Source organism: Pararge aegeria, chromosome 20, assembly GCF_905163445.1.
Source record: "Pararge aegeria chromosome 20, ilParAegt1.1, whole genome shotgun sequence".
NCBI classification, from domain to species: Eukaryota; Metazoa; Arthropoda; class Insecta; order Lepidoptera; family Nymphalidae; genus Pararge; species Pararge aegeria.
In genome coordinates, this window is record NC_053199.1 from 1030442 (window position 1) to 1047095 (window position 16654).

The window sequence follows — 16654 nt, forward strand, 5'->3', positions numbered from 1 at the left end:
GAGTTTATGCGGGTGAAACCAGGGCAATGTTTGTTATTATTAGCGATAGGAAAAAAAAATAGAGATACCCTAAAACTTTTCATATTATTGTGAAAGATTTTGTTTTTCGTTACTACATATTTTAATTTGGATTCTTTACAATAATTTACCTCATGCGTTGTAAGGCCACGACTCTGCCATCAGTAATTAGAGGTGTTTTATTTTGTCTTCTTTTTTGTCAAACCAGTTTGTGTTGCGGTAGATAACTACCATCGTTGCGGAATGATAACTTTTAAAAATGTAAGGAATCTGATACGAGGTAAATTGTACTAACTCCTCGAGTAAATTCGCGTGACTCGCTATTGATGGTGTTCAGTGGAAACCATAGATACGCCCCAGTCGCCCGCTCGCTAAGTTCTCCCGCGCATCCTTGCAAAATAGATATAATACTTATTGTAGTGAAGTGAAAAGTTTTTCAAAGAATTTTGACACCAAATCTAAACGAGAATTGAGCGACGTCTAAAATTTACTAGGTTGGTATATCTATTTATTTGCATAGCAATAGAAGATAAAAAAACCAATGAAAAAGAATTTATTTGTTTAAAGAATTTCAGGATTTTTTTCTTTATTTTGGAATATGTAAGTTTTGAAAGTTTTTCAGTAACGTATCGTCGCGTCGCATATGTTTTTATTGGTTTAAGAATCTATTTTTGAATTATTAAAATTTATTTTTATTATTATTAAACGTCAATGTTATTTTTTTAATGAATAATTTATTATTTAGGTGTGTTTGGGACTACAGTAGCTTTATTTTTAAGTTTACAAATGTAGCTATTACCATTACTTCACGATCTTCTAAAAATTTTGTGTGTGCGCATCAAAAAAACTTTGGGCTATTTGAAAACAGAAATTTGAACTGATGTCTTTGAATAAAAGCTTGCAAAACTGCTTTGGAGTGGCGTAGAGGGCCTATTATCTAAAATTCCTACAGGACACCCAGTAGTGCTTTTAAATAAGTCTGATGTTTAGATGCATCTAAATAATGTAGTAACATATAAGTTAATAAAAAAATATTTGAGATAAATTACACTAAGATTTTTTTTATACTTCCCAAATTAAACATCGCTTATGACTATTGCACTTTTGTTGAAAAACAATAATTGTAAAAACAACAAAATAATATGTGTTGCTCACAAAGAGGCTATTTCGTTTATGGATTGAAAAACCGGCCCTAAATCAACGCCTTTCCTAGAAGTTAAACTAATAAGTTATTCAAAATACTTTTCCTGTCTCTATTGTTTGTAAGTTCTCAATAAGACCAAACAAAACAATAAATCCATCAATAATCATTTTCCTCTATGCATCTTAGGGCTTCATTACTTTTTTACTTAGATTCAAATGTGGAATTTATCCTTTCCATAATTTCAGTTAGAAAAATTCAAAATTCATTTATTTCAAGTAGGCGTGGTTTATAAGCATTTTTGAAACGAAAATGCAGCCTGTTTATAGTGACTTTACCAGTGTTGTAAATAATATAAGAGATATCATCATTTTCTGTCTCATCGTTGTTCACTGTTGGGCATTGCCTCGTTGGCGTAGTGGTTAACTCGTACATCTACGGAACACGTGGTGCTGGGTTTGATACCCTGGTCGGCCCAAGAATTTGAATTGTGTTTTTCCGTAAAAAAATCTCAGTAGTTAGGAAATTTGCGGTATCCACCACCTTGCCTTGAAAAGCACGTTAAACCGAGGGTCTACATGGCCTGGGGCTTTGAACTGTCAAGTTCGAGAAATCCCGCTAATCCCATATTTTTTATGTGATGAACATAGTTAGGAAGTTTGAAATAAATACTGTGCCGGATACGGTATAACTCTTAAAATAAAAACATTCGTTTGCTGATGCTTTAGGTCGGTTACACTTGCGAAAATTAGCCCATATGCAGTTCTAAGTTCAATATGGGAAATGTTTGTGTGATGAGCATGATGTTTTTGCATGTTTTTCAGTGTCTTGGTGTTTATCTGTATATTATAAGTATTTATGTACATTGTTTATAAAAATATTCATCAATCACCTTAGTGCCCATAACACAAAATACGCTTGGTTTAGGCCTACATTGCGATGTGTGTATTGTCGTAATCGTTTATTTATTTATTTAATCTTAAACACTAATTTACCATAATAATCCAGAACCTGTTCTTAGCCCGATGCCGTTTAAATAATAAAAGCCTTACACCTCTTCATTACGTAGACATTATTTAGTCAATGAATTATTATTTTTGACATATAAATAAACAAATGGTATTTACGTAATGGCACAGCGCTCACAAGGGGGAGTTTTAAATGGAAGGTGATGGGTTCGATTTTCTTTTTTTTTTTGGTATGATCTGGTTCAGCCGTGGCTAGTTACTACACTACCGTCAGTGACGTGCCAGTAAGTGATTTAGCGTTCCGGTACGATGCCGCGTAAAAACCGATTAGGGGTATGAGTTATGTATAACTGCTATCTACATCTTACACTGCATCCTGACTTGCCTTACCTACTGGTAGTCAAAAACAAAATGGTATTAAAGACTTATTACATATTATACCACGAGTAAGTTTATTATTGTTTGTCGGAGCTATGTTAGCACCAACCAGTAATGCCAGGTGTTCTACTAAAACAATTGAATAATTTGTATGCCAATAGATTTATAGTAGTTTGTTTTACATGGAAACTCTAATAAATTCTTCATTCTGCTACCGAAATCCTTTTTGAAACATTTAAATTTGTATATTAAGAATACTATGTGTATAAATATAATAATACTATAAATAACAGAAGATATATAATATATTATTAATTAGGTGTTAATTATTTACCAATAGGTACCTCAATGAAGTATTTGCTTCTATCTACTAGCTAAATATATTTGTAAGTTTTTAAGAAGTATAGGATCTCTCATAGAAATATTCACGGTACGTTCTTGTGATGTGTGTGCCACTAAGCATTATCACTATGGGTCAAAGTCAAAGTCAAATATTTCTTGATTCAGATATACACGCACTCAAATATAGAGGCACGTAGATGGCACTTTTATGCGTACATTATATGTAAAATAAGACATAGAAGTGAGTTAATGGCGATTACTAAATTCGTCAACTTAAAGCTCCGAGGATTCCAAACGCGGCCAAAAGTAAGAAGAAGCCCACAACAAACTTAGCCGGGTGTTTGTCTTTGTTATCACCATCTCACATTGTTATTTAAAACTATTTAAGAAGCAACCTGATTAGAGACGATTATATATGTGATGATGAAATAGCTCACTCACCAGAATTGGAGTAAGGGGAATAATGTTTCATTCCTGGTGTTCGAGTAGATATGGGTTTAGTATAACTGCCATACCTACCCCTAACAGGTTAGTCCGTTACCATGTTCTTAAACTGCATCGTCACTTACCATCAGGTGAGATCGCAGTCAAGGGCTAAATTTAAGGGTAATTTTGATACATATCAGAACAAAATAGATTTATCGATTACATCGGAATCGATATAAATATTAAATAGTTCCAGAGATTAGAGCGTTAAAACAAACGAATTAACTCTTCAGCTTTATAACTATTATCTAGTTATATATATAGTATAGTATAAGGTAGGTATAACATATAGTGTATCTAGTAAGTACCGACTGCATTGTAAGCGATAGCGAGGTCTGAATTAGCATGCGAATGGCGACACCCCGCGATTGTGATCTGCTTCTAATTATAACACCTCATTATATGCGTGTATTAGTGCAAGCCGAACGTGAAGTACTCAGAAAATGAGTACTACAGATTATGTATCTCGAGCACCGATTTACAAGCGACATGGTGATCCAACATTTCTTAAATATAGTTCAACGGGTCATCATCATGATAATCATATCAATCCATTGCCGGCCCACTACGGGGCAAGGCTCTCCTCCCACTATGACAAGGGGTTAAGACCGTAGTCCACCACGCTGGCCCAGTGCGGATTGGTGGACTTCATACACCTTTGAGACCATTATGGAGAACTCTCAAGTATGCAGGTTTACTCACGATGTTTTCCTTGAACCGTTGAAGGATTTAGGTATTTTATTTGCTTAAAACGCACTTAACCTAGAAAAGTTAGAGGTGCGTGCTCGCTTCGAACTCGCCCCGCCGAAAGTGAAGTCGAAGTCCTAGCTCCAAGCTCCGAACGGGTACATACTACGACAATATTTTGGGATTTGTCTATATTGTTAAATATGTACGAGTATAAATAGGAATATACTAAGATTAGGCGTTAATTATTTGTGCATTGCTTTGTTCGTTGTGAAAGAAGGCATAAGTCTTCGGTGCAAGTTATTCCACTCAATCCACAAACCATTGGCATATTTTAGCCTGAGTGTGTCTCAGTGAAGGTCTTTGCCTAAAAACGGCTTCATCAGCCTGGATAAGTTTTGACGACCTACCTAGCGCTTTGGAGAGCGAGGTTGTTTTATAACTAGGACGACTCCCATGGATATTTATCACATAACCGTAAACTCTTAACCGTAGATTTCGCATTCCTTTCCATGTGAGGTGCTGGAATGGTGCACACACGGGCTATAGGAGGGCCACACCCAGAGCCTGGTTTGTTGGGCCGGTATAGTTTAGGATTTAAGTTGTCTAACATAGGATAGTGGTTTTGTATTGTTACTAACATTATATTTATTTATTTTAATATTTGTTTCGTGTTTAATTATTAGTATTTTAATAATTTTAATTATTTTAATTATTATTATTATTATTATTATTGTTAATTTAATTTGTGCTTCATTTTATGTTATTTTTAAAAACTGTTAAGTGCACACTATATGGGCTATGCCTGAAATAAATTTTATTATTATTATTATTAAAAGTGCAAAAAAATAATTGATGATTAACATATTAGCACTGAGTACAGTGTATTGCTTACGACAATGTGCAAACAATCTACTATCGAAAAAGTTTGAAAAATTATTCCTGCTGTACAAATTAGTTTGAGTACTCAGTTGTAAGCAATAAAAATATCACTTGCTCCAGCGGTGAAGGAAAACATCGTGAGGAAACCTGCATACCTGAGAGTTCTCCATAATGTTCTGAAAGGTGCGGTGGGCTACGGCCTTAACCCCTTCTCATTGGGGGAAAAGACCCATGGCCTGTAGTGGCGTCATGATGATGTCTGAGTTTGACCAACAGGAGGTACCGGACAAAAGACGTGCCCCCAATCAGTAGGTTGCCGCATGAAAACCGATTAGGTGTATGCTTCCATACCACTAATCTGTTGGCGGTACTGCCGCTTATATATTATTTTTTTTATCTACCAGCTAATTCTATTTGTACGAATTATAAGATCTCTCATAGAAATTTTCAGGAACGTTCTAGTGATATATGTGACACAAAAGTCAAAATCAAAAATTTCTTTATTCAAATAGGCAGATAGATGGCACCTTTGATGCGTTACATGTAAAATAAGATATAGAAGTGACTTGATGGCGATAGCTATATTCGTCAACTTAAAACTACGCCGCGGTTACTACGAGGGTTCCAAACGCGGCCTAAGAAGTTTTTTTTTGTTTTCACCATCTCACATTGTCATTTAAAACTATTTAACAAGCAACCTGGTTTGAGATGGTGATAATGATGTGATGATAATTTAGCTCACTCAACAGAATTGGAGCAAATGCGTTTAATACAACTGCCATACCTAACATGTTAGCCCGCAACCAATTTAGACTGCATCATCACATACCACCAGGTAAGATTGCAGTCGAAGACTAGCTTGTAGGTAGTAGAACAAAATAAATGAGACGAAGATTGCGTCCTGCTAGGGTAAAACCAAAACTGGTTAGATATTGGTTATCTCTATGATGCCGCCAGGAGTAAGAAATTTTGATAAAAATGTTTGCAATCGTTATATAAAGTAAAAAAGTGTTTGCGACCGCTGTCTATGAAGTCGTTTTGAATAAAAGTAAAGTAAACAGTCCTGAGCACGCATCACTTAGCCGTGAATTTGAAGCATTATTGTATTGAAGTGGTCGTTATCCACGTCGTTCAGTTCGCCATTACTGTAACGACGGCCGCCAAATCACTTTAATGTCCATAACTATTTACTTTTGTTATTATTATTCATAATTAAGAGTACAGAGTGAGAAGAGAGTGCCACATAGCTCGGAAAACCGATGGATCCAAGGTACTGGAATGGCGACCTCGCACTAGTCCCCGATTAAGCGGACAGAATAGCTGAAAAAATAGTATATATTATGATTTATTTTCTAGAAGGAAATAACATGACAATATTTTCTATGTAAGAATCTTCATCTCGATCACATCAGCTTTAAATAAAAAAAACTTCAATAAAAATCGGTTCATTCGTCGACACGTAAGTGTAGGTACGGAACCTGCCGTTCAGAATTGCTAAGGCTTAAGTAGAATTTTAAGGTGGTGAATTATTTTGAAATACACTGAGAAAAACGGGATTAAAATGGCTGTTACTTAGTTAATTTAATTATAATATATTAGACAAACAATAATAACCACAACTTCCTGTCTAATTAAAGGTTTATTTAGATAAGGCAGAGTTTAATGTGCATTTATCCGCGTAGCTAAAAAACTATAAATAAATTAGTTATAATCAAGAAGTCGTTAAATGCAGACATTTTTTAGTGTTTGTTATTTTAAAGTGTAAATTGGATACCTACTTTATTTTTAAAAGTTTTAAGTGTTTTAGTACAATCAGTTAAATCTAGTGTTAAATGAGCGAAAAATTGTGTGTTTTTAGGAATTTGTAGCAATACTGTATGTTAAAGTTTTTCTTTAACGAAATTGAGCAAGTACTTATCTGATGGTAAAAGACAATTCAGTGCACGGTGGAACCTGCTAATTAGAAATGGGAAATCATCATGCCATGAGTTTTACTAAACATAGGATTATCTGTAACTAATTCGGCTGTTTTTTTCAAATTTTAAGAAATATCTCCGTTGCATCGTTATTTTTTATCGTCAAGTTATTAACGTAACGCATCAAAATCGATATAGTAGTTTTTCACTAAAGGCAGAGGTATAACAAACAAATTTAAATACAACGTGTATCGTAATTACGAAATAATATTGAAGGATGCATAAATATATTTCATAAGGAATCAGCCTGTAAAAATATTGAAAGAAGCATATTTATTTTTCCATACAAACGAATTCAAAACATTTTAAGTGTTTACTTACGACAACCCTATTGAAGAGAAAAGACCGACACACGCATAGTACCTATGTTACGCGGCGCGTGCATTTTTGCATGTAGGGCTAGGGCTGTATCTGATTTCTTTAAGTAAAAACCATGGCAGTGGTTTACTAAAACTATTAAATTTTCGGTTTCATAGATAAGTCTCAGAGACAGTACGTAATGTGAAAGCCTGTGGAGTATTATTTCGTTTTTCATTTACACGTTGTAAAGGCACACACTCACTAAGACCGGACTGGCAACAGCTGACAGTTTGTCCAAAAACGCTTTGCTAATATACTAAAATGACTAGTAATAATGACCCTTACCCGGCTAAGTTTGTTGTGGGCTCTTCTTAGACCAGGGCGCGTTTGGAACCCTCGTAGCTTTAGATTTAAGTTGGCGAACGAAGTTATCACCATCCCGTTACAATTATGTAAACAAATATGTATGAACACTTCATAAGTGCCTGTGATAGGCCTACATGAATAAAGAAATTTTGAATTTGAATTTGAATTTTGACTTCAGCAGTTCGAACATTCATCACGAACACCAATGTGAATACTATGTACCTATTAATGTCAATACTCTGAATTCTACCTGTGACCTCTGTCTCGCGAAGGGTCATCAATATTGAATGAATCTGACTAAAAATCACGAAATTCTATCATCAGGTCGTCAATTTAATTATATGCTTGTTAATTTGAAAATCGTTTGCAGATGATTAAGAACAGCATGCTGTTTGATAAGACTGCCATTAGCGAGTCATTACGATGATTAACAAAACAAAAAACCACCTGCTCTTATGAGAACTTAGAATATCTCTTAATGACGAAAAGTTAACCAAAACAATTTTACAAAAAAATTGATGGGCATATTACAAAAAAATCGAAGCGATGATAGCCGAGTTGTTAGGACTTTGGCTTCACTTTCATGGGGTCTGAGTTCGGATCCCAGCATTTACTAAGTTATTTATTTATTTAAACTCTTTAGTTGTACACCACTACACGGTTAGGAATATAAAGGACATATAATACAGGAATATATAGAATACAAATGCGTAAGGTTGTGTGTTTTTAATTTATTAAAATACCGCTTACTTCAACGGTAAAGAAAAACATTGTGAGTAAACCTGCCTGTCTCAGAGTTCTCCATAATGTTGTCAAAGGTGTGTGAAATCCACCATGGTAGACTACGGCCTAATACCTTCTTATTGTGTTAGGAGACCCGTGCCCTGTAGTCAGTGGCGTGCATAGAGGGTATGCCCAGGGTATGCAGATGATATAAAATGAAGAAAATCTCCAGTATGAGTAATAAATACTTGAGGGTAGGCTTTTTATAAGTCTTGCAATGCCTTTCCTTAAGTTTTTTATAACTCGTACTGGAGGTTTTCTTCATATTATATCATCTGCACACCCTGGGAATACCCTCTATGCACGCCACCGCCTGTAGTGGGCCGGTAATGGGCTCCACGAAAGGAAATCCGAAGCCATACCATCAGATCCACCATCTGACCATCTCTTACCATCAGATAAATTAAAAATGGTTAAGCGTGATATAGTTTTTTTGCATTTACGAGTAAAACCCATATGGTAACCTACTCCTCTCCTGCTTTTAAGTTATTTGAATGAGAAATCAAAAAACGAGAAAATGAAGCTGTTCGAAAACTGTCTCTCGAAAGAGAGTCGAGAGAAATTCAGCTACTGCTGCGTGTTCTACTTGGACTACTTCGTGATTGCAATCCTTGCGGTGCTGGCCGTCGTATTACTCCTCTACTTCACGACCAATTATATCTAAAGATGGACGCATCACTAAAGGTAAATTTATAGCGAAGCGGCTGTAGTTAAGCGACTATTTATTTATTTATTAAATTACAATTACATTACAATGTCATATAGATAACTGAATTATTATATTTTCAAAAGATGTCATTCTTATATAACTATACATTTGAAATGGAACCCTGTGAGGGCGCTGTAACCACAGTGGAAGGCGGACTTATTATTAATAATTCTCATATCGAAAGTCGTTTATTTAATAATGAGCTTTCTCCAGCAAGTGTTTTTTTAAAGGATTATTCAGTCTTGATTTGAAAGTACTCATATTGTAGGTACTGGGGAGAATGTAAGCTGGTAGGGCATTAAAAATCCTAGCGGTGCGAATCAAAAACGAAAATGCAAAGCATTAGAATATTAGTAACATATAAACTTGCCTATAAACTCGCACCGGCCAAATATTAGTTTTCAGCGTCCAAGATGACGTATGTTTACATTATAGATGTACATTAAGTGAGTGCCAACTAGCTAATCACGAAGATAATCTTAACAAACACGCGGAGCCTTGCCCGGTGTGTGCTCGGCATTACGGGGGCAGTCGGTATGTGCGTAGCATTACTTGTGATACCATGTAGTAATAAATTTATGACGTGAGGGTTTTTTATCGTATTTTTTTGCTCGTTTGGATTTTATCAATTGGATTCGGTAAGTTTTTTTGCTACTATGTAACAATAATTAATATTATTAGCAAATATTTTGAGTACTTTTAGCGCTGTGAAATGCAATCAATAATAATTAATAATTTTTTCTCTCGGAAAACATACATCGCTTTACTTGTACAATATAATTATGCGTTCAGGGTGTTGCTGAAGTGAATTTCAAATGGATTGAAGTGGCAGTGATTCGCGTATACAATTGTTTTTTATCTTGTACTCCATTATAAGTAAGGTACCTGATGTGTTTAGTAACTAAAAAAATGTGAGCCTGAAATAAAGCTTATATAATATTATTTTAGCGATAATATTTTGATTTTTTGGGTATTTGAAATGGTTTTGGCTTTACGCATTAATATCAAAGACAATCACTTTCGTTTTGGAAGTTCCGATTTTGTTTATCATCGAGTAAAAAATAATTTTCAAAATGAAACTTTTTCACAACGATGTTATACGTAAAAATAAATAAATACTTTACCTTAGTAATGACAAATGTGATGATACTACAAAACTGTGAGGCTTTAATAATACATAAATGTGTAGCTATACACTTACAAACAAAGTTCTAGTGTTTTAGGATGGCATGTGTTATCGACGTAAGCGAAAAAGAGAGAAATTTAGTGATGTACTAGGTTGGCTAATCAGCCTAGTTTTATAGTGCCGCTTGCGCAAACAATATAGGCACCTCTTTCTATTTATAACATCATTGTAGTTACAGGTTAAATTATGGCAGCCCATACGTGAGAAAAAATAGTCAAAATACAAAATATAAACCAAATTACCTAGGAGCCGTTTTAATAACTATCCATTAATTATAAATATATCATATAGTAATTCTATATAGTAAATTATCATCCACAGATGTGAAAAGAAGCAGTTACAGTAGAAAACAATTTTTTATTTAAAAAAAAGTCTTATCTATATCGCAGAGTAAGGGAAAAAGAGAGACGAATAAAATGTCAAAACGCGGTATGGTTTTGTCATGAAAATGTTATAAATTATTCCGATTTTACTTTTGAACCCATCAACGCCAAGCACCTTTTAAATTCTCAACTTTCCCCTTCGGGGATCGTACCAGGGATATGAGAGTGTTGTACCACTGCACTACAAAAAACGTAGTATTAAAAAAACAAATAATGAAAAATATATGTACAAACTCTATAGAGATACTCTATAGTTATATGCTATCGGTACTTAACGATAAGGCCGCCTTTTGAATCCTACTGCTTTGTGTCTGTTTTTCTTTCGATGTTCACAACTTGTTGTAATGTAAAAAACTCACAAGAGTCAAGATAGTAAAATTCTAAAGATTGTAAACTGTACGATGTTGAAAAAGAGCAATCTGCTCAGTTTCTTGCCAGCTCTTTTCGGTAGAATCTGCTGTCCAAACCGGTGGTAGAGTCACTACAAACAGCCTGATTTGACGTTTCAAAAGTGCTTATAAACTAGGCCTACTTGAACTAAAGAACTTTTTAATTTCAATAAAAATTTGGCAAAGGACTATTCCTTTACCAAAGTAAAGTATATAGTAGTATTTAGTCACTTATTTCTTTTGTTCTTAACTCGTTTTGGTTAACAAATAAAGAGTAATAATAGTATAAGCTATAGTATATAGTAAAAGCTCACGTGAATAAATAATTTTTGAATTTGATTTTAAATCTATAATATAAACAATAGTACTTTTTTTCTTTGAATATTTTTTAAATTACTTCGAAAAGGATGGACAGTTCCATTATTCTAAAATTGTAAATTTATTATTGTTATACTAAAATTTATTACAAAATAACCGCGCACGCTGTCTAATTAGATTAGCATAAGGTAAATTCGTTCAGACGATAAGTGACAACGCACCGCCGGCTCGCATCTGTATTTACATGACTTGTTATAGGTAGCTAACACGACAATTATAATATGTATATACTGCGGTAACTTACTGGTTTTTTATCCAATGGCAAATGATGCCCCTCAACCCGCGTTAGAGTAGCGCGGTGGATCGAAACTCCATTTTCCTCTCTCTTACGAAAGCGGTGATAGGACCTCGACTTTACTTTCCGGGGGCCGTGTCAGAATCCCAGCACGCACCTTTAACTTTTTAAGTTACGTGCGTTTTAAGTAATTAAAATATCAGTTGCATCAACGATGAAGGAAAACATTGTGAGGAGACTGGCATGCCTGAGAGTTCTACATATGTTCTCAAAGGTGTCTGGAGTCCACCATTCCGCACTGGGTCAGCATGGTGATCTACGGCCTTAACCCTTTCTCACTGTGGGAGGAGACCCGTGCCCTGTAGAGGACCGGCAATGGGTTTCTATTATAGTACAAAGGACTACGTAATCGATAAAAAAGCTTGGGTGTGAATGATTGCTCTAACCAGGTTGCTCTTCTAATAATTTTAAATGACAATGTGAGATGGTGATAACAAAAAAAAACACCCGGCTAAGTTTGTTGTGGGCTTCTCCTTAGACTTTAGTTTTAAGTTTACGAATATGGTTATCGCCATCATCTCACTACCGTGTAATAATCATGTAATGTGTAATAACACAACAATGCGACAATGCAATCTAAGGTGGAAACGTGATGACCTGAAAGGGGTATGCCAGTTCCTCGGGCAGACGAAGATACTGCTGCTCGGTATACGACCTTAGTCACCTCGTACGACAACCGTATAGGAGGGTTGGCGACAACTTTGTTTTGATCTGCCGCAACCACACTGCACAAACTAATTACGTGAATTAGTTTGTGCAGTGTGGTGGCGGCAGATCAGTACACAGTTGTCACCAACCCTCCTCTACGGTTTTCGTACGAGGCGATCATTGACGAGCATGGAATAAAACCCATGACTTTACAATTTAAAACACAGCACACCATCCTCGAACAAATATAAAACTATTGCTCTCTTTCTTCCAGAACGCTATAATGAAATAACCACGCGTGAATAATGGAAAACAGAGACGGCAGCAAACAATTCAAGGATGTCGCGAAAGGACTCAACTCACCCGAACTTCGATCGAATACAAACATACCATTTGCCGACGAGTTTGTTGAGCTTGATAACGTGAGGATCGACGAACCAATGAGACCTAAAAGGTTAAGAGATCCTGATAAGGGAGAAGAACTTAACATAAGAGAAGGTAAAAGAGAAGATCGAAAGTTACATGCGTCCGATTTAGGAGCTGTGCGTACACCGAACAGCGATACAATTGTAGTAGATACTCCAGAAGGAACTCTCTACATCACGTTAGATCCAGAAACTTCTAAATCTAAACCTACTAGTCCTAGTACTTTATCTACCGATGTTACTTTATCACCATCATCTCCCAGCACATCTAGAGCGTTTGGGGCTCAAGAGTCAAATGATTTGATAACGGTAGAGAAAGATGTAGAGCATAGAAGAGCAAGTTTAAGAAGGAACTCTATTTCGATGCCAACTCTTCAGAATATGGAGTTGCTGAGACAAGAATACTTGAGGAATACGCAAGATGGGGTACGTTACTTCTCTTTCTTTAGTATCAAATATATTTAACTGATGGAGCCTAACATCCTGAACAGTGAGTTATTATTATAACCTGGACCCTAAGGTTGGGATATGAAATAGATAATGCCTAGACTTAAATATTAAAACCCAGCTGTTGGATTTTTGGACTGTACATTTTTCCGAGATAAAAAGCAGCCTATGTATTATTCCAGGGTATAATATATCTCCATTCCAAAATTCAGTCAAATTGTTTTTGCGTGAAAGAATAACAAACATCCATCCATCCATTCTTAGAAACTATCGCATTTATGTTATTAGTAGGATGCTTGTTTATAAAGATTACAAAAAAAGCTACTTAGTTTGACTAGTGGTCGCCCAGTGGTCCGAAATCGACCATAATTAATTTAAATACTAAGTTTGAGGATTATTAGTAGCTTCTTTTGACAAAGACTGTACTTCTATAATCACCGATTTTGCCAAGGCACTGGACACTAATACTGTTAATTTGCGAATTATTTTGAAACAAATTATAACCCAAAAAAATATTAAAAAGAGTATATACGCGATACTGTCTGCAATGTTATTTTTATTGATTTAATGTATTTAATAAGAATAATTTAAAAACATATTGGTATTCTGCAACCCTTTATGTTGGGAAATGAAAAGGAAAATAAATGAACCTACAATTTATTGAGCACCAAAACATAATATTAGGCAGCTGATTTGCGCAATGCTTTCTGACACTAAGGCTGTGGGTTCGATTCCCACAACTGGAAAATGTTTTGTGTGATGAACATTTATGTTTTTCGATGTCTGGGTATTTTTATATATTGAAGTATTTATGTATACTATTCATCAGTTAGATTAGTACCCATAACACAAGCTACGTTTACTTTGGGGTGAAATAGTGTAGTGTGTTTTGTCCTGTTATATTTAATTATTATTTTAATACAAAAATAATATAATTACTATATTAAATAGATACAAGAGGCGGCGTCTTCTAGGCAACCTATCACAGGTCAAATATTTAGTTAAAGTGTGAGATTTTTTATTTGCAAAAATAAATTTGATTTTCGAATTTCTCAGGTCAGCCATTAAATTGAATTTTTATTCCATTAAAGTAAGTAAAAAATAACTTCTCTAAAGATGGTAATTTTTATTTAAAACCAAATTAAAAATGAAAATTGCAAAATAATATCATAGCAAATTCTACATAAATAAAATATCATATCATAGTTACCTGAGTGGCCTGGAAACCTTCTTCTTTTTTAGTCGGTTAAAGATGATAATGTTTCTGACCTAGATATAGCAAAAAAGTACTTAATATATTAGCTGTGTTTAAGCATTGTAGCTACATAATCCGATAATACTATCTTAATCTGAACAAATATTAACATTTTCAAGTATGTTTGTAAAACCGACGCTTTGAACGTCTCCTTTTTAGTATTGTTGAATTTTTGACGGTTAGCGTTCTTAAGTTAAATAAAAAGGTAGTTAATTTGTATTATTTTCCGAGCTTTGCTAAGCTCAATCATAAAATAAACTTCAATTACAAGAAAATATTTCAAAAGTAACTATAAAACCCATCAATCTTGGGTGGTGTTTATTTGACCTCGTGGTAAACGAATCGTCATCTCCAATGTATAAAATAAGGATGTGTAAAGTAACTTTTTTAATACGCTTATTTTAATAAATAACTGGTTGATCTAGTTCCTCCCTCGCCTTTTTACTATCGAGCGAGGCACCGTAAGGATCTGCTTCTCTACGTGGTTTATATACCGCGGACGCGTACGATGCGCTTCGCATCTTCGTTTCTGATCCACACTGCTGGGATCTTTAATGCCCTTCCAGCTTCCATTTTCCCCCGTAACTACAATATGAGTACCTTCAAATCAAGAGTGAATAGGCATCTTCTAGGCAAGCGCGCTCCACCTTAGGCTGCATCATCGCTTACCATCAGGTGTGATTGCAGTCAAGCGCTGTCTATAAACATAAAAAACAAGTTTAGACTTGATTCAAGTATAAAATCATACCAGATGGATGATTAACGGATTTACCAAGAACTATGAAAGGAAGTCGTCTTTTTAGTTAGGAAACAGATAATTTCATCATCATCATAACCAACAGCCTATTACAGTCCACTGATGGACTAAAGGCCTCCTCCGATTGGAGGACTTACTCATAATCACCACACTGGCGGCAGGTGGGTTGGTGATCGCAATACATAGAAGTAGTAGGACAGAGGGAGACTCCGTTATATTTCCTTAGTCGCTTCGTACGACACCCACGGTAACAAGAGGGGTGGTGACAACTGTATCCGCCGGCACCACTTGGCGCTTGGTTATTTTAGATACTAACGACCAAAACAAAAACTTTAGGTAGGTACAAAATAGGGCGTACGGTCAGTAATCAGTATCAAATCAGGCTAGGAATAAAATTATACAAGTCAACTTATAGGAGCATATTACATTAATTTTACACTAGCCGGGGAAATGTAAAAAACCCGTCGCTTTTATAATTATTCTAGACGAATCGCTCAAATGTGTAATGCGTACACAACTGATGTATAATTTGCTATGTGTTTTTTTTATTATGAAAATGATCAAAACAAATTATTCTTGTGCATTTTAATAACTTCAGTTAAACAACGAAAATATACTTTAGTGTTTCTCGTTTAATACTAACTAATTTGATTAAACTTTATCTGTTAATTAATCATAATTAATCTTCTTTGAATGTTATATTTTACACAGAAGTATCGGTCTACAAAAACATTAGCAGTGAGAGCATTGACCGCAATGTTTGTTAGCCAATTCTGTAAAATGTTTATAAACCTTAATTTCCTTGCCTTTATAGCCTAATTTATTGTAGTATCATAAACTAACTACAATGAAATAACTGGTTTTAGTATACCAGTTCTTATGCCAGTATCAATTCCAACTATCTTAGTATAAGAAACAACATGAGGAAGATGGCAAATATGATTCTAAATATTTATAATAAATTGTTAGTTTTGTGAGCATTTACTCAAACAATAGTCGTATTTATTTAACAGACTTTTGCTATCTCACGTCAGTTTTTATCATGAGAAATGATAAAAGCAAATTTGATAAATACACGAAAATAAATTTACTTTAGTTTTGCACAGGAAGTCCTTCCATTCAATTGTTTTCGCGTCTACTGAAATCATAAGATTGTTAATTATATCAAGTAGTGACAGTAAGAAGGTAACGTGGAACCGATAAAAAATTATACTTTTGTCATTGTTATTGGAGATTTTTTCCTCATTTATCAAGATTAGTTAAACTTCCTTATACGTGATCGCGAACTAAATCTATCCTTGGCACTAGATAAGCGTTATCTTATGACTAAAGTTTTTCAAACATTCCAAAATATTTTTGTTCTTAAACACCTTATTCTGAACTGCTCTCTAGAAATAATCTGAATTGTTGTTTAAAAATCGTCGTGTAACACTTATATGCTTAATATAAAGTAAA

The 16654-nt window shown here is 34.7% G+C and overlaps 1 protein-coding gene across 2 annotated transcripts in view; it reads left to right on the plus strand.

The window, feature by feature from the left end:
* Nucleotides 1-417: 417 nt before the first annotated feature.
* LOC120632634 (myogenesis-regulating glycosidase) overlaps nt 418-16654 on the plus strand; it is a 52036-nt gene continuing 35799 nt past the window's right edge. Inside the window, exons 1-2 of one of the 2 annotated variants that reach the window (XM_039902578.1) lie at nt 418-512; nt 12590-13166. In XM_039902578.1, the coding sequence (XP_039758512.1) occupies nt 12621-13166 (546 nt within the window). In that variant the 5' untranslated portion in view covers nt 418-512; nt 12590-12620. Of the gene's footprint in view, nt 513-9635; nt 9675-12589; nt 13167-16654 lie in introns of those variants that run through there. The other variant, XM_039902579.1, reaches the window with a different exon arrangement.